The sequence below is a fragment of the Molothrus aeneus genome, chromosome 1, assembly GCF_037042795.1.
Source record: "Molothrus aeneus isolate 106 chromosome 1, BPBGC_Maene_1.0, whole genome shotgun sequence".
NCBI classification, from domain to species: domain Eukaryota; kingdom Metazoa; phylum Chordata; class Aves; order Passeriformes; family Icteridae; genus Molothrus; species Molothrus aeneus.
The window spans coordinates 124,152,467-124,170,987 of NC_089646.1; the positions used below are offsets into that span (position 1 = coordinate 124,152,467).

At 40.2% G+C, this 18,521-nt stretch overlaps 1 protein-coding gene across 1 annotated transcript in view; it reads right to left on the reverse strand.

Annotated features, from left to right (window-relative positions):
• Positions 1–303: 303 nt before the first annotated feature.
• ZNF704 (zinc finger protein 704) overlaps positions 304–18,521 on the reverse strand; it is an 83,325-nt gene continuing 65,107 nt past the window's right edge. The window contains exons 5-9 of the mRNA XM_066564188.1: positions 15,231–15,331; positions 12,673–12,934; positions 7,957–8,061; positions 2,244–2,338; positions 304–626 (exon numbers count right to left, since the gene is read on the reverse strand). Of these exons, the coding sequence (XP_066420285.1) occupies positions 515–626; positions 2,244–2,338; positions 7,957–8,061; positions 12,673–12,934; positions 15,231–15,331 (675 nt within the window). The 3' untranslated portion in view covers positions 304–514. The remainder of the gene's footprint in view (positions 627–2,243; positions 2,339–7,956; positions 8,062–12,672; positions 12,935–15,230; positions 15,332–18,521) is intronic.

Below are 18,521 nucleotides of genomic sequence, written 5' to 3' on the forward strand. Positions count from 1 at the left end.
ATCTTCGTTTCAGGAAAAGAAAAATTGTTCAGTTTAGCAAATACAGACGTTCACAGCAGAAAGACTGAAATGGTTAAAAATGATCCTAGGGAGCAAGCAGCTCACAGAGTTAGCAAAATAATTAACATTTTCCTTTCTTTTACAGAAGAACACTAATAGCTGCTCTGGTTTCCACACTTACTGAGACAGATTTTGTTGTGTGGTCTTGGTTTTGCTTTTTTTTTTTCTTTTTTTTTTTTTTTTTTTTTTTTCTCTATTGCTCCACACAGGTTTTAATTAGTGCTTCTCCTTGGCTACAAGTGCTTCAAAAAAAAAAAACCAACAAACAACAAAAAAAATCCCACAAAACAAAAAACCAAACCAAAACAAACAAACAAAAAAAACACCCCAAAAAGCCAAAACCCCCAACACCACATCACTGGAGGGGAAAATGGGAAGTGATACAGTGCAGCTGCAGCAATCTGCTTCTGCTGTTGTCCTCCCCCTCCCCAAATCCTCTGCATAATTTCAATGGTTAGTCGATGAACCTTTGGCAGGCCTTCTTCCATCGGCAGGCAGTGCACCACATATCTCTGTTCTCCATCCCATAGACCTTCCGACACTTTTTCCCCTCCCCTCTAGGCTTCCTGTCAGAGAGAAAGGGAAGCTTGTTAACCAGATGCTTTTGTAGTTTTGCTTTTCACCCTAAGACCAGGACAACAAAGTCAGTAGAGTGCAGGAGGCAGAGAACCCATGGCCTTTCATGGGGTTTGGGCTGGTTTCATTCCAGCTGGGAGCTGATGAAGTGACAGACACATGCATGGCTGTGACTCCATCACTCTCAGGGACCAGGCCTTCTCCTTGCCTGGCTTCCACAGCTTCTGTAGCAGCTGCTGAGCCTGCTCCTCTGCTCCTGGGATGATCCCAGGAACATACTGCCCTGACTTTAGCCAGCAACTAAACCTGGAATTAATGAATTATACTTTAGCCACATGAAGTGCCAAGCTGTAATGGGCAGCCAGAGCTGTTCCACAATACAGGCCAGGCCATGTCAGACTAAAGTGCTGCAGAGCTGTGGTAAAATATTTGGAATAGCTCAGAGCAGCAGACCTTGACCACCAAGAAGTATCAGCTATGTCAAAGCAGAGAAAAGCTACCAGCTCCTAACCTTGCTGGTCCTTCCTGCAGTTTGCTCTGAGCTCATTGACTGAAAAACAACAAAGTGAGTGGGAAGTTTTAACCCTTGCTCTCACTTGCAGCACGTTCTTGTGTGCACCTTCTCTGTGGTCCTCAAAGCCATCAAGCTGGGCAGCACCTGCTTTTAAAGCTGTAACAATTGTCCTGTTTTCCATCTTACAACCACACTCAAAAGATCACAAGTTTAGAAAATGACCCAAGTAACTGTTAAAATGGATTTTTTAATTCAACACACAGCAAGGCAACAAACCTGAGGAGCAATGCTTGACCAAGCAATCCAATATTCACTACTGCAATGCCACCTGTCCCAGAATCTTTAAATAAAGTAACTGTACCAACAGAACTGTTTAATACCTGATTTATATGTTGCATGGCACACATGGGATTCCTTTCTTGCATACCCACATATTTTCTGACTACTGAACATGAATTCATGGGCACAATCCATGAATTGGGAAGATCCCAAGTTTGGTTTGTAGCATATGGAATGATCTGAGAGTCATGAAGAAAATGAAAAGCATAAAATCTTCTTTTTGCCTCATTTTAGGGTACAGTCACCTTTAGCACTGTGAGAAGTAAGGAGTTTCTTTACTGTAAGAAATTTAGCATTACAGTCTGAGTTTTTAATCTAGCTTTTTGAAGACTTTAAAAGTAGATTCTGGTCAAGTATCAGTTAAATTTAGTGGTAATGAATGCAGCTTATGTCTAGGAAGACAAGGCATAAAAAGCTTTGCCTTAATCTAATTTATTTTAAGACAGGGCTTCTTATAGTTCAATTGAAGCCAAATGCCATTCTGACTGAATGGTGATAAACACATAAGACAGTCCAGCCTTTTCAGGGAAAAGTGCAATGCCAGACAGTGCAGCCGAACTTTACCTTTGATGGTAGTGAAAAAAAAATAGGTTCTGAATGCTTACTTTGAAGAGCTCTAGCAAGAACCTGCCTGACAAATGCAATCAGGGTTGGTGGTGGGCTTTTTCTGATCCTCTGGCCACTGACAACTTATTTACAGAATACCCTCCAGGTTGTGAGGCTGTAGTGTCAGCAGGAGCTAATGGTCCCATACCTCAAGCCAAATGCTACTCGAGGCGGTGATGAAAGAACGGTGTGGGACTGTTTCTGCTCTCCACTCCCTGCAGCACGATTATGGGTTGGTGAGACCTGTCAATACAGACAAAAAAGCTGCTTACAAAGAACATACACATATAAATGCAGTATAAATACTTTTTCCAAGAAAATGCAAATTATGCTGCATGGTGGCAAGGATACCCAGGAAAGGTGACTATATAACATACAAACATAATTAAGTGAAAAATTAATTTAGTATTAGGTACATTACATTAACTTCTCTTTGTTTCTCTGTATTCCTAGTCATCCTTCTAGAGCACTCCAAAATACAGATCAGCATTACTGAAGGTTTTGAAAAAGACAATAAATACATCCATTCTTATTTAAAAACTCTGAATAGCTCTTATGAAAACTTTCTCCAATAGGCAAAGAAAATAACTGGAAAAATAAACTCTGTCCTGTGCTGAGATCAATACCAAAAATCTCCTATGAAATAAAGGGATTTCACTTGTTGCACCTGTCTGTCACTTGGCACTCTTTGTGGAGAGACACCCTTGGAGAAGAGAGCTTGTTGAAGAGCACTTCCAGTGGGGCCCCTCGAGGTTTAACAGGCAGGGAGCACAATGCAGCCCGTCTGATCAAAGTTGCTAACAAGATGTATCTCCTTACCCAACACAGTAAACCTTCTCAGCAGGTGTCCTCTTTGTGAATGGTTCCAAGGGAAGGGTGTAGTTTGGTCTTCTGAGACTTTCCAAAGAAGTCTCCTACACGAGCATGGGGCTTGGCAACATCATTCAAGTGATCACACGGCATAAAGCTTGGCCTTAAATGATACCTAAATTATTTTACTATGGTCTTGTTTTGCTCCTGTGTGAAGGCCACAACCACTTTACATCTAAAATACCAGAAAAAAATTCTGAACACTCATTTTTTGTTGTATATTGAATGTAGCATCTAGTGCACAGTCAGCCTCCTGCTGCCAGGAGCTGCAGATATGGTCATAGTTCTCTGCACTGCCATGACTTTTCCCTCCTGCCCTTTTCAAGTTTTACAATATCTGGAAGAGAGGGAACTGACTTCACTTGAAGAGAATTACTGTATGTGCTTTGATTTTTGATACAAAGTCTATTTTAAAGCTACTACATAGTAGTAAAAAACTAATGCTTGTAATTGAGTGCACACACTCATTTCAACTTTTACTCTTGGCTAGTAGCAGGAGAAATTTTTGATTTAACTGTGTATGTGGCTCACGCTCTGAACAAACTTAGACCATTACTGATATACAAAATATACCTGCAAAACTTGGAAGAAATTTCTTCTGTCTCTGCCAGCTCATCATGTTTTGTACATCCAAAGACCACATTAGCTCCTTTTGTTCTATCCCTCCAGAATACTAAGGGCAGCTTGTTCCCTGCTACTTTTTTCCAAATTTTTATCAACCACTTTTCTTGTTTTACCTAAGAATAACTGAAACACTGAAGACAAAATGCAAAGCAATAGCACTTTTGTAGTATTTGGCATTCACCAAACACTGTACAGTCTTCCAGTCATTACCAGTAACCAGAGAATTCCAGTCATTGTGCTAGGGTTCAGAAACATTTTAAAAACCAGAAATTATTCTATGTCTACCACTAGTAACTGACACTCAATATATTAGCTGCTTGTCATTGAACAGAAGAGTACTTGGATGGCCTCCTATGTTATAAGCAATTATCTTGCTACTTCCAAACAGAGATCAGGCTGGAGCAGTAATTACAGCATGCAGACTCCTCCCGTGCATTCTCCTGAGAGGGTCTCTGCACAATGGTTCCACAGATTGGCACACCAAGGCAGCTACACAGCACTGAAGCTGAGCTGGAGTGTATTCTGATAGGCTTTGCAGCAGGTCTAACCAATACCAGACAGCTGCTCTCTACAGGGAACACTGAGAGCAGATTAAGAGCAAGCCCTGAGAAGGCAATCCTTGCCCTTGGAGGCTTTTCATGTCTGAAGCACTGTTGAATGCAGAGTGAAATAATGCTGTTTGTTTGAAGCAAGGACCTGGAGTTTCCAGTTACAAATCCTGGGGGGGAAATTGTGGTTTGAGAGAAGATTTGTGACCTGTAAAGATCAGATTATCAAAGATCTTGCCTGTTCAACCTTTTTGGGTCTTACAGCAGGCAGATGTAAGTAAGTATCAGATGGTGGAGATCATACTGACATTCAGGAAGACTTTTACCACACACTACATAGAAGTGGAAGTACATGGTCATTATGTTAAGTCCTCCAGTACCAAGACATATGGACTTCACCATGGCACATCCTATTTGCATAATTTAATTCACTCTCCTCACACATCCCTAGGGTGTGGCTGATTTAGTCTCCTAATTCAGCCTCCATTGGTAGAAAAATCAGTCTGTCCTTTCTGCTTCATGCAAAGAACAGTACCTCACAGTAACTCATAACTGTTCCAACATTCAACCTTTCACCTGCAAAGTTTTCTTAGAAAGATGTTATGAAAAAGTGTATTTCCCATCTGCCTTGGAATCTAACCTGTGCATGATTCAGAGCACAAAGGGCTTTGGAGGTTCCCCTAATTACAGAACCACAGAATAACCTGAGTTGGAAGGGACCCACAAGGATCATTGAGTCCAACTCCTGGCCCTGCACAGAACATCCCCAAGAGTCACATATGACACCATGACCAGTACCTGACAGCACTGTCCAAACACTTCTTGAACTCTTCCAGCTGCTGCTGTGACCACTTCCCTGGGGAACCTGTTCAGTGCCCAAACACCCTCTGGGGGAAGAATCTTCTTCTAATATCCAATCTAAACCTCCTCTGACACAACCTCAGGCCATTCCCTCGGGTGCTGCCCTGGTCACCACAGAGTAGAGATCAGTACCCGCCCCTCCTCTTCCCCTCACAAGGAAGTTGCAGATTGCAATGAGGTCTCCCCTCAGTCTCCTCTTTTCCAGGATGAACAGACCAAGTTACCTTGGCCATTTCTCCTCCCTTATCACTACAAGACATCAAAATAAATGCCTGTGTTTAGATGTTGTGAACCCTCCTGAGCCTAGAGCAGCCACATACTGAGCCCAGCTGATCCAGCAGCAGGTATGGGTTGTTTTGATGTGCTCAGTTACTTGCTGATAAGTACACCATATTCACAAAGGTCTTTCAGTGCTGCTCTGCTGAAGACTTTCTGAAAATAAGGACTTAATGCAACTCCTGGTGTTTGAACACCCCAGTTCCCAGGACAGAAAGCAGGAAGTGCTCAATGTCATTGAAATTCATTGTCCACAAGAATGAAAGGGGGAAACGGTATGTGTCAAAAAATAAATGTGAAAGGAGACTATATTGAAAATATGTAGATCTATGCACTTTTTCAAATCTGTACCTAACCTTTTCCTATTCAGTAGTTTGTCCAGGCCAGGAAAGTATTCCAAAGCCATTTTAGAAAACTGCTTGCTTAAATATTAAGGGTCAGACAAAAAATAATGGTTTGGACTTACTTTCTGAGGTTCCCTTGGGTGCTACAGATTTGTGTCTCATCTCAGGGACTGTGTATGTCACAATTGTGTGAGTTTGTTATGCTGGCTCTGTCACATAGTCTGGTCTTAAATAAACCCCATCAGAGAAAGAGAAAGTCTGAGTGTAGGTGAAGTACCTACACTCAGTGTAAGGGTGGGAACTGGCAGATCCCTGATTTTGTAAAGCAATTCCTAATTGACTTTGAAACAGAAGTAAAACTTTAATTTAAATACAAGTATTTAACATAAATTTGCATTTGTACCATCACTTACTGCACATAATTTTTCACTGCAGCCAAGCCTTTGTAATTCATAAATGATCACACTGATGACAAAGTAGTCAAATGTGTGCAAACCTGGAAGATTTTTTTCTTCTTATTATTTTTTTCTTTGTTAAACAGCCTTATAAATGTTGTTAGAGCTATAATGGCAGTTCTAACAGTTCCCTGAGCAGTTTATAATTCTGCATCACTGCTTCCCCAGGCTTTTGTATTGGGATTACATTCAAATTGTACTTAAATCATTGCCATCTCCACCGAATTCTCAGAAAGTGATTTAGCATTTCTTAAATTCTATTGAGAACTCTCCACTCTACAGCCACAGATCAGCGTTGTTGCCTGAACAAGTAAACTCAACATGTATGTGTCTAATCCTGCCCTATTAAGTGTCTGATTTACAATGTGACTAATTGCATTTTTAGATTCCCAACACTCCTGGCACCAGTTTCTGCTACTTCACAAAAGGAGCCAGTTTCATAATTACTCCGTATCAACCCCATTGTTGGGAAATCAAATTCTCAGGGAACTCTGCGGATAGCACACTCTGTCAAGGCACTCTTGTTGAAATTGCTGCCAGCATGATGTCTTTCACTGTTAGTTGTTCCTTGATGGAATTTAATAAATATTCATTGGCAGAGTGCAGTGTAATTGATTCAGTCACTTTCATTTTTATCAGCTCTGCAGGATGCCACAGCTTCTGCAGAAAATCTCCAAGATTTGCCAAAGGTTGACAGTAAGAAGCTTTGGAGATTCACTTGGTGAAGAGAAGGGAGGGAAAACGTATCTCTTATCGCCTTGTCTAATATTCACTGTCAGGAGAAAAAAAGCTATATGGTTCTTTGGATGAGCAATGTGCCTTATATAACACATTTTAAAAATTCATAAATTCATAAAGTGTAATATTAAATGAGATGTTATGATATCAAAAAGGTTTATGATTAGAGAATATCAATTTATCACGAAAACAGTGCTTTCCAATAAATGAAGATACTTTACATTAATATTTATTTCTATTAATCATAGAGAAGATTTCCCATTACTTATAAAGAGTGATTTGCATTTACTTTCAGCAGTCCCCACACCAGACACTACAAGCTGAATCCCTTGCAACTCTTCATGAAGGCTTTTCACTCCCCCCACAGTACCACACCTACACACTGTGGTGTACTATATGTTTAGAATCATTGCAACTCTGTGTTTAAGCAAATATCACATTTCTGCAGTCCTGTTTATGCCTTAGGATTTTAGCATCACTGTTCACAGAATTAGGCCTTGTATGCCAGTTGTTTTGAAGAAAGGGTCAGCATTGAATTTCCATCTAATACATCCTCATTAAAAAGCTATCAAACTGCAATATGTATTAATAACAAAATGCAATAGATACTGAACATGTTTTCTGTATAAAACAACATTTTCCTCATATTAATAGGGGCTGCATACTTGCAGCCTCCTAAAACAGGACTTTGCAGTTCATTTTATTGTTTCTTTCAGCTGCCTTTCAAAAATGCTTCACCTTCAGAGTTCATTTAGGTAACAGCCCCACTGCCTGAATCCAACTGGCCTGTTAGCATAACCATCACCAGGCTGATTTTCCATCTAGTTTTTTAAGAAATCTCTTAGTGGCACAAAAATGAAGCTCTGCACTTACCAGAATGTTCTTTTGTAAGCATATAGTTAAAAAAATATATATACTATAGATTCAATTGCCTGTTTGTAGATACTGATGCAAAAATAACCTAACTGCACTGATAAAGAGAGTTACAAAGGTGTTAAAAACAGCTGGCAAATTCAGGCACATGTTTAATTTGTTTCCTTTTGGTATCTGCACATTTAATTCCATAATTACACAGTGTGAAACACAGCAAAAAGATCTAAAAACCCTTTTTTCTCCCCTTCTTTCCTTTTTTGATGTGCACTTACTGGAATGCCGGTGAAGGTAACTGGAGGCGACTGCCAAGAGATGCTAAAGCTACTGCCATTGGGAGTGAATTTGGCTGACCCTGGAATGTTCACCGGAGGAGTGGCCTGTGTGAAAAGAAAGTATTATTCCAGCAAGAACCATTCCTCTTCCAAAGGATCTTTCATTCCTTGAAATGGTAAATATGTGAGAGATTTTCCAAGGCATAAAAAAGCTCCATGGTGACAAGCATTTTACCCTTGTGAGAGGGATAATCATGGATAAGCTAGTAAGGAAGGGACAGAGCTATATATATATATACCACTGCTCCTGAACCATGTTTAGAGAAAGATGATTGCTCTCAAAAGAATCTAAAGAAAACTTTTAAGAGCTAGATCTGCTAAAAAACCAGACAAAATCAAACGTCACATACAAGTAACTTTTAAAATAATGCCAGCAAGAAGCAAAAACTACTTCACAGATGACCACTTGTTCCACAGTGATAAACAAGGCCATACTTAAACTCATGGCAGTTGTTTTACACAATTTTAGTGTGGACAGCAAGGCTTCTTGGATGGAAGCGATTAAGAGTAAGTGTTGGCCATTTCTCATTTATCAGAAAAATGTTTAGAGTCATCCCAATTAAAAAAGTTTTTCCTATTAAGAACAAGGAGCTGTAAATCATCCTTTGGATTCGAAAAACAGCTCTTGAAATACTAAACTGAAGCAAGTATTTGGGCTCATTGAACTCCTATGTTCTTCCCATCTGGGCTGTAATACCTAGTGCTGCCCTGGGGTACAAGGGTGATAACCTGAGCTTAGACTGTTGAGCATTTTTCATCTTGTGTCTTTCCTTTGGTTTTCTCACTGGGTTATGAATTTCCATGAATTCTTCCCTGTCTCTTTTTTAATCCCATTTAATTTTCAGAATCATGAAATTCACAGTTGTGTAGCTACCCTGCCTAGCGGGAGCGTGAGCAGCCAACATGAACAAAGGCTCACTTTGACCCTTGAATTTCAAGCTGTCACAACAAAAAAGAACCCTCCTTGGTTTAAACTTACAAAGAATTTGCTAAAATGAGTTTTCACTTCTGCCTTTCAGTTGTCAGTACATGACAATAACACAATACACTCATTTAAGCAGTGCTTGTGTTTGGGGCTGCTGAAATTGTCTCACTGGTTCAGGAAGAGAGTGCTTCCTTGAGCCACCAGGCAGAGAGAAGTGATGAAAAACTACAACCTGATAGTCCCCATTAAAGATAGTCTTACAAGTAAACAAGGGCTGAAGCAATCCCCTACAGCCTTTCCAGGAAAAGGAAGGTGAGGCCACCAGATGCCTCTGTGTATGACAGCGATGCTCTGTGGGCTGCCAAGCTGCTGACAGCTCCAAGAAAATCCACACAGACATGCAGAGCAAACATCCACTGAGCTCCATAAAATATAAAAACCTCTCTGAAAGGTGTCAAGAACAATTTGGCAACTTCAGATGGTACCAGGAGTTGTTCAAATGTGAAGGAGTGAATGACCATAGAGCTCCAGACAGAAAGAACGGAGAGAGGTGGATGAGCAGTGAGGCAGCACTGCCTCTGCTCAGCATCCCACAAGGATGGCAGCTCAAACCCAGGGTCTGCTCTGCAACTTCCTCAAGTATTTGAGTAAGACCTGGAAGGGAAATCCTAGGTGCTGAAAGAGCCTGTCTGTAGCTCTTCTGTAGTTAAATTTAACAGGTACAGGCAATAGTTTTGTAAAGAAACATGAAGTTTAAAACTGACGCAACTAGCAGTTGCTTAAAATACCATAGTGCTCAATTCCTTTTTCTTAGTGCCTAAATACCTACCTCAGACATGATCAGACTTAGATATCAATCACCTTGTTCACTTGTTTCCAGATGTGCATCTTTGCTCATAAGCACAGTCCACTTTTTCAGGCTAACATTTTAGTCAATCTCTTCCATAAGATAAGCAACTAAAACATTACAACCAACGGAAGAATTCCTATACCCCAACTTTAATTTGCTTAGAGACCTCCATCTAATTGCCAATCAAGATATGTTAATGAATAATTTGCATTTATTTGTGCCAACATTACTCTTATATCTGAAATAGCCCAAGCTCATCCTCTTTAGCTCATGCCTGTCCTTTCACTTTCTTCCCAGGCAGCAATTCCATCTTCTTCTTGTCCCTTGCTTTGCCTGAGGTATCAGTCCCAGGACTGGAGAGGTTGCCCATGTCCTCTATGTCCTCTTTCTACTTCTTCTGGTTGGAGCCCATCACATCAAATTTGGCTGACCAGAATTCTAATTCAGGATTTCAGCTGAAGTTATATGGGGGTCTTGTATAATGGCATTAAAAATCCCTCTCTCTCCCAGGTATTTCTTATCCAAGAGAGCTGACAACTATTTTTTCCCCCTTCACAGCTATGTTGTTGTTGGCTCACAGTCATTCCGTGCTTGATTAATGAACATAGGCTTCCTTCTTACATAATTTTCTAACTACTCTAGTTTATAGCAGAAAAATCTCATTTGTTCCTTAAATGCAGGACTTTGCATGTTCTGACATTTAACTGCATCCAAAACCTATTATTCTTAAGATCACCCAGTCACGTAAGCCTGATCTGTAACGCCCTTACTGCTGATGTCTTCCAGGTTTGTTATCAGTGAAGTTTATTATAGTATTTGTGTATTACCAAAATGATTTAATGAAAGTGAGATCAGGGCCAAGAACAGCTTTTCATTTAACTTCACTAATGACATTCAAAGGCCCTTTCAAAATAACTCACTGCTGTTCTCTGTGACTTTCCAGCTCCTTCTCCTACACTAAATTTAATCTCTTGCTTAACAAATACTGCCTGTATGTTTTAAGATCAAATGCTCTCCTTGAATCCAGAGGGATTTTTCTTTTGCTTCCTGTATTGTTCTAGCATCACCTTTCTCCAGGGCTCCCCCAGTGTAGTTTGCCTCAACTGCTGTACTTTCCAGAATTTCTTCAATTATTTTTCTGAATAATTTCTCGCCCATAGGATGGGGTCAGGGAAGAGCATCAGGACTTTCCTCAGTTTCCTCATATCTTTCTCACTACAAGTAGTCTATTTGATGTTTTCCAGTCATAGAGGAAATGGCAATTAACAGATCTCTTTAGGATTCTTGCGACCAAACTTTGGGTTCTGTATTTTTCCCCCTTTTTTTTAACAGGAACCCTGTGAAGAACAATATTCAGCCTCCCTTACACAAGTTCCTCGAGCTGCTCCCAGTGAAGTAATCTCCACTTTCTCCTCTGGCTGGTGAGATCTGAATCTCCACCCTGCCTCCTGGCCCTTCTTTCAGGGCAGAAGGGATCTTGGCAGAGGATGCCACTGACCTCTACGGAAGCTGCTTCCTTTGCCAGGACAGCCTGAATGCTTGAGCAGGGACCCTGCCTCCTGCTTCCAATTAACAAGCTGTGAACAGTGGGAACTGTGTCACTCCTTGCTGATGAAATTAAGCACTGAAACCAGAGCAACCTGAAAAGCCCACGGGGCTCAGGCACTTGTAGCCTTGTGTCACGGAATACATCAATTCAAATCCAATTCAAGGATTTTAAACACTTGAATTAGGATTTCCTTGGCCAAGTGCTTTACTCAGAGGTTGCTTGCAAAAAAGGGTTGAGTGGGTCTCTGAACAGCAGGGCAGACTGTCATGACTACAAATCCCAAATGAAGCAAAACTTGTCATCAGCCTAGACTTGTTGCCTCACTCTCTGAGGCAGGGCTTAAGCTACACTGAGAAGCAAGTCTTTCTCCTAGCTGATTTCATCAGCCCCCAGGCTGGCATGCTACCTGATGCAGCTTCCACCTGCAATGCCAAGCTTCCCCCCATGCTTTTCAACAAGCACAAAAGTCTAAAACAAGCCTGTAAATTCTCTACAGCTCCCTCTGACCTTTTAGTAGTTGTGCTCCAAACACATCACGAAAGTTTTATCTGCACAATGCTATATATGATAGTTATTGAATCTGATAAATTTAACAGAGTTTTACAGTGCATACACAGGTCATGGACCACACTGCTTCAAAGCCTCTATTCTTCCTTTATCTTATGGTATCCAGACCAAAACATGTCAAGTTTTAGTGCAGTTTTATAATTGATCCTTTCTGTCAAAACTTAGCTGGAATGTTCTAGGACAGCAGTTTTTGCCATTTGGAAAGCATCACCTCCAAAAATAGGAAAGTACCATATTTGTTTTTTCATTCTTCCTGCTCTACTTTACAACTGCAAACTGACATCTCACACTGTACAAAAACAGGAAATGAATTGTTCCTGGCATCCTTGAAATCAGTCTTACACTTGTTGACTCTTCAAGCAGAGCTTGTACTTATTCAATAAAAACAAAGCTGAAATGAAGACTCTGGGAGGGATTCAGCTGACTGGATGGGAATTTTTACAATGCAGGAAACCCCACCTGAGTACATTACCTAGGGTTCTCCTTATGGTCAGTGAAAATTGAACTGATGTAGGGCAGTGAGATACACAGATCAACTCTTCTCAACCTGAAGTGTGCACCTATGTGTGGCCAAAGCCAGCTGTGGCAGGCACATAAAGAAACAAACAATGAGCTCAGAAGAATGCATCTCAGTTTAAATAAAAAAAATGCCTTTGACTGCTCTGAAAACCTTTCAGCCCATGAAAAGCCAAACACTGTGCTGTGACATTTCTTTACACCTGAGTGAGATAAGTGTAACCCTGGAGCTCACAGCACTGGTGTTACCTGGTAAGCATGGTCCGTGTGTACGAGGTAGAGGTTGGTAGGAGCTGAGCGGCTCAGAGGTGTCATCACTTTAGTCTCGCTTTTGGCACAGGAAGTTTCAGGACGGATTGTGTCTTGAGTGGGAAAGGAAGGAGGAGATGCTAAAGATGGAGACACTGGGGAAAGACTGCTTAAGCCATCAGCTACTGAGTCCGTGTTGAGCCTGATTTCTGTATAGTAAAAATCCTCCTCTCCATCACTGTAGTCAGACTCTCCTACACGTCTGTATCGAGAGAAAGAAGTAAGAATTGATTGAATATATATGAATATATTCATATTGTCAATAAACTAATATTTGCAGTTTCAACCCTTCCTACTTTTTCTGCATTCTGACTGCAGGTAAGGGGAAGAGGAAAATAATCTAATCTGAAGGGAAAAGAAGTAGGAATTACTTTTTCCCCTATATGTGTTATTCTTGACCAATTCTTTCACCTTGGAGTAGATGTTTGACTACCTGAGATCAAGTATCAGCTTCTCATCTGTAACTATTGTAAAGTTAACAAGAATCTCAATGCACTCTGTCTTTGAAAGTCACAGCAAAGGTAACAGACACAGGCAAGATATACTTCACTCATGTTCCAGCAAACAATATGCAATTGTATCAGAAGTTACTTAATTATACAAAATATACTTATGGCTGCCATTCACTGTAACTTTCTGTAACATAGCAGAAGAATTTGCTAGACAACAGTCTCACCATGCAACTCACTCAGACACAAAGAAAGCACTCATATAGGCTGGCTTGTCACATCCAGGACTTTCTAGTTCTGCTCTCCAGAGGCAGACTTATTAAAGGAGGGCATGTAGGAGGTTTAATTGCCTTAAAGTTTCATCTGATGTGCATTTGAGCACAAGTACCAACAGTGAACAACCCAGTCAAAGCAGTAGCTCCCAGTAGACTACACGTTATCTTGAAGTCCAAACCAGAAGGTGCTGAGAGAACACACGTCCAGCAGGTTTGAAAGGCTCTGTCAGAGGTACCATCCATCAGAATGCAGCCAGTCACTCACCAAAACTACTCTTTCCAGAAAAGTTTCTAGCTCCAGCAAATTCCAGAAAGGTTTTGCTGTTTGTTTCTGCCTCTCCCACACCACAAAGAGGATGTCCCCATAATATAAAGCACAAATTAACATTCCTCACTGCATTTTGAGAGAGATTTTCTGTTTCCCACAGCCTTACTCTTAAGCCCAATGGTAATTGTTGACTCTTCAAGACCATCCTGAGCTCCAGATCTTTCTTGTGGTGGCTTTAATTTTTAAGCTGTGGGTAACACAGATCTACAGAACAGAGATGTATTTTCACCTAACAGGTGAAGACCATGAGTCCCAACTGTAATTATAAATGAGACAGGTACATCACTCAGTGAATTACATGGGAGAGTTCAGCTGCACACTACAGCTCTGAAATAAACTTGTCTCCTAAAAGATCAATTTGCTTTTGCTTCTAGTCCAAGTAACATACATGTGTGTTCTGGTTTTGTCTGGTCTGGAGTTAACTTTCTTCCAAGTAGCTGGCCCAGAGATGTCTTTTGGATCTAGGATGAGAAGATTGTTGATACCACACTGAAGTTTTAGTTGATGCTGAGCAGTGCTTACTCTAAATCAAGAACTTTTCTGTTTCCCATGCTCTGGCAGTGAGCAGGGGCATCAGAGGCTAGAAGGAAGCACGGCCAGGACAAAGGGATATTCCATACCATGGGATGTCATGTCCAGTAAATACCCTTGAAGGAGCTAGCTGGGAGGTGCTGATCACTGCTTGGGGACAGGCTGGGCATTGGTCAGCAGGTGGTGAGAAACTGTAATCGCTGTAAACTGTGCATCACTCATTTCTCTTCAGTTTTGTTTCTCTCTCTCTCCCCTTTCCTTAGAAGTATTAGAGTCATTAGTATAACTGTTATTATTATCATCAGTGTTTTGTTTTGTTTAAGCCATTAAACTGTTCTTGTCTCAACCCATGAGATTTACTCTTTATTCCTTTGATTCTTCCAGGGAAGGAAGGGGATAGTGAGTAAACAGCTTTGTGGTACTTTAAACCATTGACAACATGCAGCTCGGTTTCCTTTTATTTTCAGGTTTCTTATGTGGTTTGTGGTTTTGGTGTGGCTTTTGGCATTAATTCAACTCAGAACTGGCACAAGCACCTGACCTTATGTGAAACAAAGCTGGAAAGTATTCATGCAATACCCTGAACCTGTCTGCCACAGAGTGTCATCCCAGACATGATGTGCAGACAGCACAAATGATGTAATGGCACTGAGCTGTGCAGCTGACAGGGAAGTGCAGTGTAACCTCGAGCTCCATTTGACCTAGCAAAGCTGACAGAATTTCAGGAAAGAAAGTGCCTTGCTGTTGGATTAAGTGCTCATTCACCTTGATGCACTATTCCACAATTTCCTCAGAAACACAGGGATATGAGACAGAGAAGCCAAGGGCAATCTAATCCCCTAGTTCATCTGTCCAGCCAAGGGCAATTGCTCCTCTTTTATACCAAATCCTTTAGACCCAAAAAGACTCTCTTACCCAAGGTGAATGGTCCGTATGTGTTTCTGAATCCCTGCAGCTGTGCTCAGTACCTTCCCACAGTTCTTCCATAGGCATTTGAACATCACCTTCATGGAGTTCTGAAAATTATGAGTAAAGCAACATAAGTTGTATGGATATTAGGAAAGGTTTCTTCCCTGAAAGGGTTGTCAAGCACTGGCACAGGTTGCCCAGAGAAATGGCTGAGTCACCAACCCTTGAGGTATTTAAGGGACTTGTAGATGTGCTGCCTGGGGACATGGTTTAGTGCTGGACTTGGCAGTGCTGGGTTCAGGGCTGAGAATTTCTGTGACTCTGTAATTCTGGGAAGGTAGAAAAAACCCCAAACTACCCAAACCAGATAAACAGTTACAAAACCCTGTAAAGACTCAGAGCCTTTGACTCCAAATTCATAATGACCTAATAGTTTCTTATCAAATGTGTCACCCTACCGAATTCAAGAGAATCCAGTGAAAAGCTGCAGTAGCAGCTTGTGACAAAATTTTACTTCTCTGTTTATTGGCAACACTTTTCCATTTTTAAGTTTCAGTTCCTCCACTAAGGGAGGTAGATGATATAAAAACTTCCTATACTTTCAAAAAAAACCTTGATGAGTATTTTTTACTTAATCCAAGGCACCTTCTTAAATTAAGGTCTTTCCAAAGCTCTTGTAAATGTTTCTGCTCATGATATTTGCAGCACAAAAAAATATTGTGCTAGAAAAACATAGCTTCTGTTATGTCCATATTTGCCATGAGCTGGCACAACCTGCTTTTGTTTCACTCAGAAGCTGCTGTGGACCTTACCCAGACAAGAGAATGAGAAGTTATCAGTCTGTGTTCAATACTTTAAAAATACAGGTATAATCTCATTTAAATATTCTTTTTATATTCTTTAATATAACTTAATTGATTCCCACTGAGTTATCATTGATTTAGAGCACACCCAACAAGGCTGTCACTAGGCCAATCTTCATCATTTTGAAGACTCAGGAGAAAAGTAGGCTTAAAACAACACAACTGTAACAAACCCTAGAGATATTTAAAAGCTATTTTTACCTCAAAAATCAAAATACTGTATTACAATTCTATAATTTCTGTTACATATAAGATTAAATTAATATATTCATATAAAACTAAATTTTAAAAAAGGGGAAGAACAAGCACATCCTTAGGATTAAGTACATTTCACTGTGCCTTGAACAAAAGCTGACTTGGTGCTTCCTTCAATTTGGACCCTTTGTAACTGCATGCCAGTAGATGGTTTCAGCATTTGTTAGAAAGATGATGATTAGACTATAACTCAAAAAATAATCTCAGTAGATGGGCTTTTTAAAATACAAGTTGATTGTAGTAGCATGTTCTCACAGTTCCGTGCAGTCTAACATCCCCTGTTTTAAAGTATGAATGTTTAAGGCTTTGAGATTTGAGGTACCTGATCATACTGGTTGTACGAAAAACTTCTGTTTGGAATAAATTGCACATAAATTGCCCATTTTTTATTTGATAATACAACTATCAGTCAAACAGAGAGAGAACTCTTTCTTTTCTCAAATTAAATATAATCTATCTAGCAATTCTGATTCATACTTTTCTTATTTCCATAATACAATACTAAATACTATTATCAGCTCAAAACCACACAACCAACCACCAAATATGTCAAAAAGATGAAGGCCATATTTATAACTGATATCCTAGAAATTCCAATATGACATCATAAACACCATAGACGTCTTTATGAACACAGAATGGTTTAACATCCATCCCCAGTTTGATGGTAAAATCTGCGGTTTTTGGATTTATTGTCACTGGTAGGAGTTTGCAAAAACCCACATGCTTTTAACATAATCAAGTGAAAGCTCACTTAGTAGAAATAAAGAATATGCTTACATTTCTTCCATTTCCTTTCCAAAAATTACCTATTTAATGTTTTATTTAAGAAAATAATGGAACATAAATGGTTTGGTGAGGAATAACTACCTTAGAGGAAACTTTTAAGCAAATAGTAAGGTTACCAATCACTCCATTTCCAGGTTTACTCCTTCTGACTTTTGCAGCCCTGAAGAAGAAATAACCTGAACATTTTTGTTTCAGCTTCTAAAGGTGCTAACCTGTACTCAGATCAAGTACCACGCTGGAACCAGAATGAAGAAAAAACCTGCAGGAAAGCAAGTTCATTTATAAAACCAAGTTTGGCATGGAATGTTAATGTTTATCTAAATAAAACATTTGCCAAATAAAGCCAGATCCTTGTGAACCACAACAGATAGTGTAATAGACCTATGGTGAGTACATAAATAGAAATATTTGAAAGCAACTTAGAAAACAATAAAGATGGCAGCTGCAAACCCATCTGTCTCATCACAGCTGAGCAGTAAGAGTGGGGCTAATAAGATGAAGGTTAACTGAGAAGTAAAAGGCAAACCAGGACATTTTTGCTCTCCTACTCCTCCTGCCCCACACCCCCCTAAATTGTCTCTCTGTTTAGTGCAACGCTCAGCTCCAACTTCTAATTTATTATAACAAAGATGTCCTCCAAAATATATTTTTTCCTTCTTAGTAAGATGCACAAACATTTTCAACCCTTTCCCATGAACAAGGGAACAATTGCATGGGTCAGCAAATAAGCAGCTTCTGGAGCAAGAGGATAATCTGAACAGGTTTAAATTATCATTAAAACTTCTTCCTGCTGGTGATGAAGCAGTTAACTGTCACAGACTGAGCCAGAAACAAATTCGCTAAGGGAAAAAATTCTCTGGTTTTTCTCCTTACAAAAAGCCCTTTTACATCTTGCTATGTAAAATCTATCCTGCTGTGTTGGGAGGGAAGGAAACTTGGACTAGTGCCATCTCTTTGTTTTCTTTTTCTTCCAGAGAAGCTTGCTGGCTAGCAATGGTGCTTTTTTGGGGTTAGTTTTGGACCTTTTTTTTAATGTCATGTTTTATTTAGCTTGCTTTTGCACTCCAACTGAGGATAAATTTGGCTAATGCTAATACTATACCAAAAGCCATCGGGTTTGAGCTCTCTCTCTCCATTTTCACTCCATATGTTTGCGCAGAGAAACCTTCACAGTATTAAGGTATCTGACACACTGTCAGACAAACAGCACTTTCAGGGAACAAGGAGTATTAAGGCCATAGTCAGTTTTTGTGATGACATGTAAAGGCTGCCTGTTGCATCCTGAACACAGAGAATTTGTCAAAGTAGGACAGAAAACCCTTGAATGGCCAGAGGCAACACCTTCTGGAAATCCCTCTAGTGTTTTCTGAGCAGGAGGCTCTGTAGCACC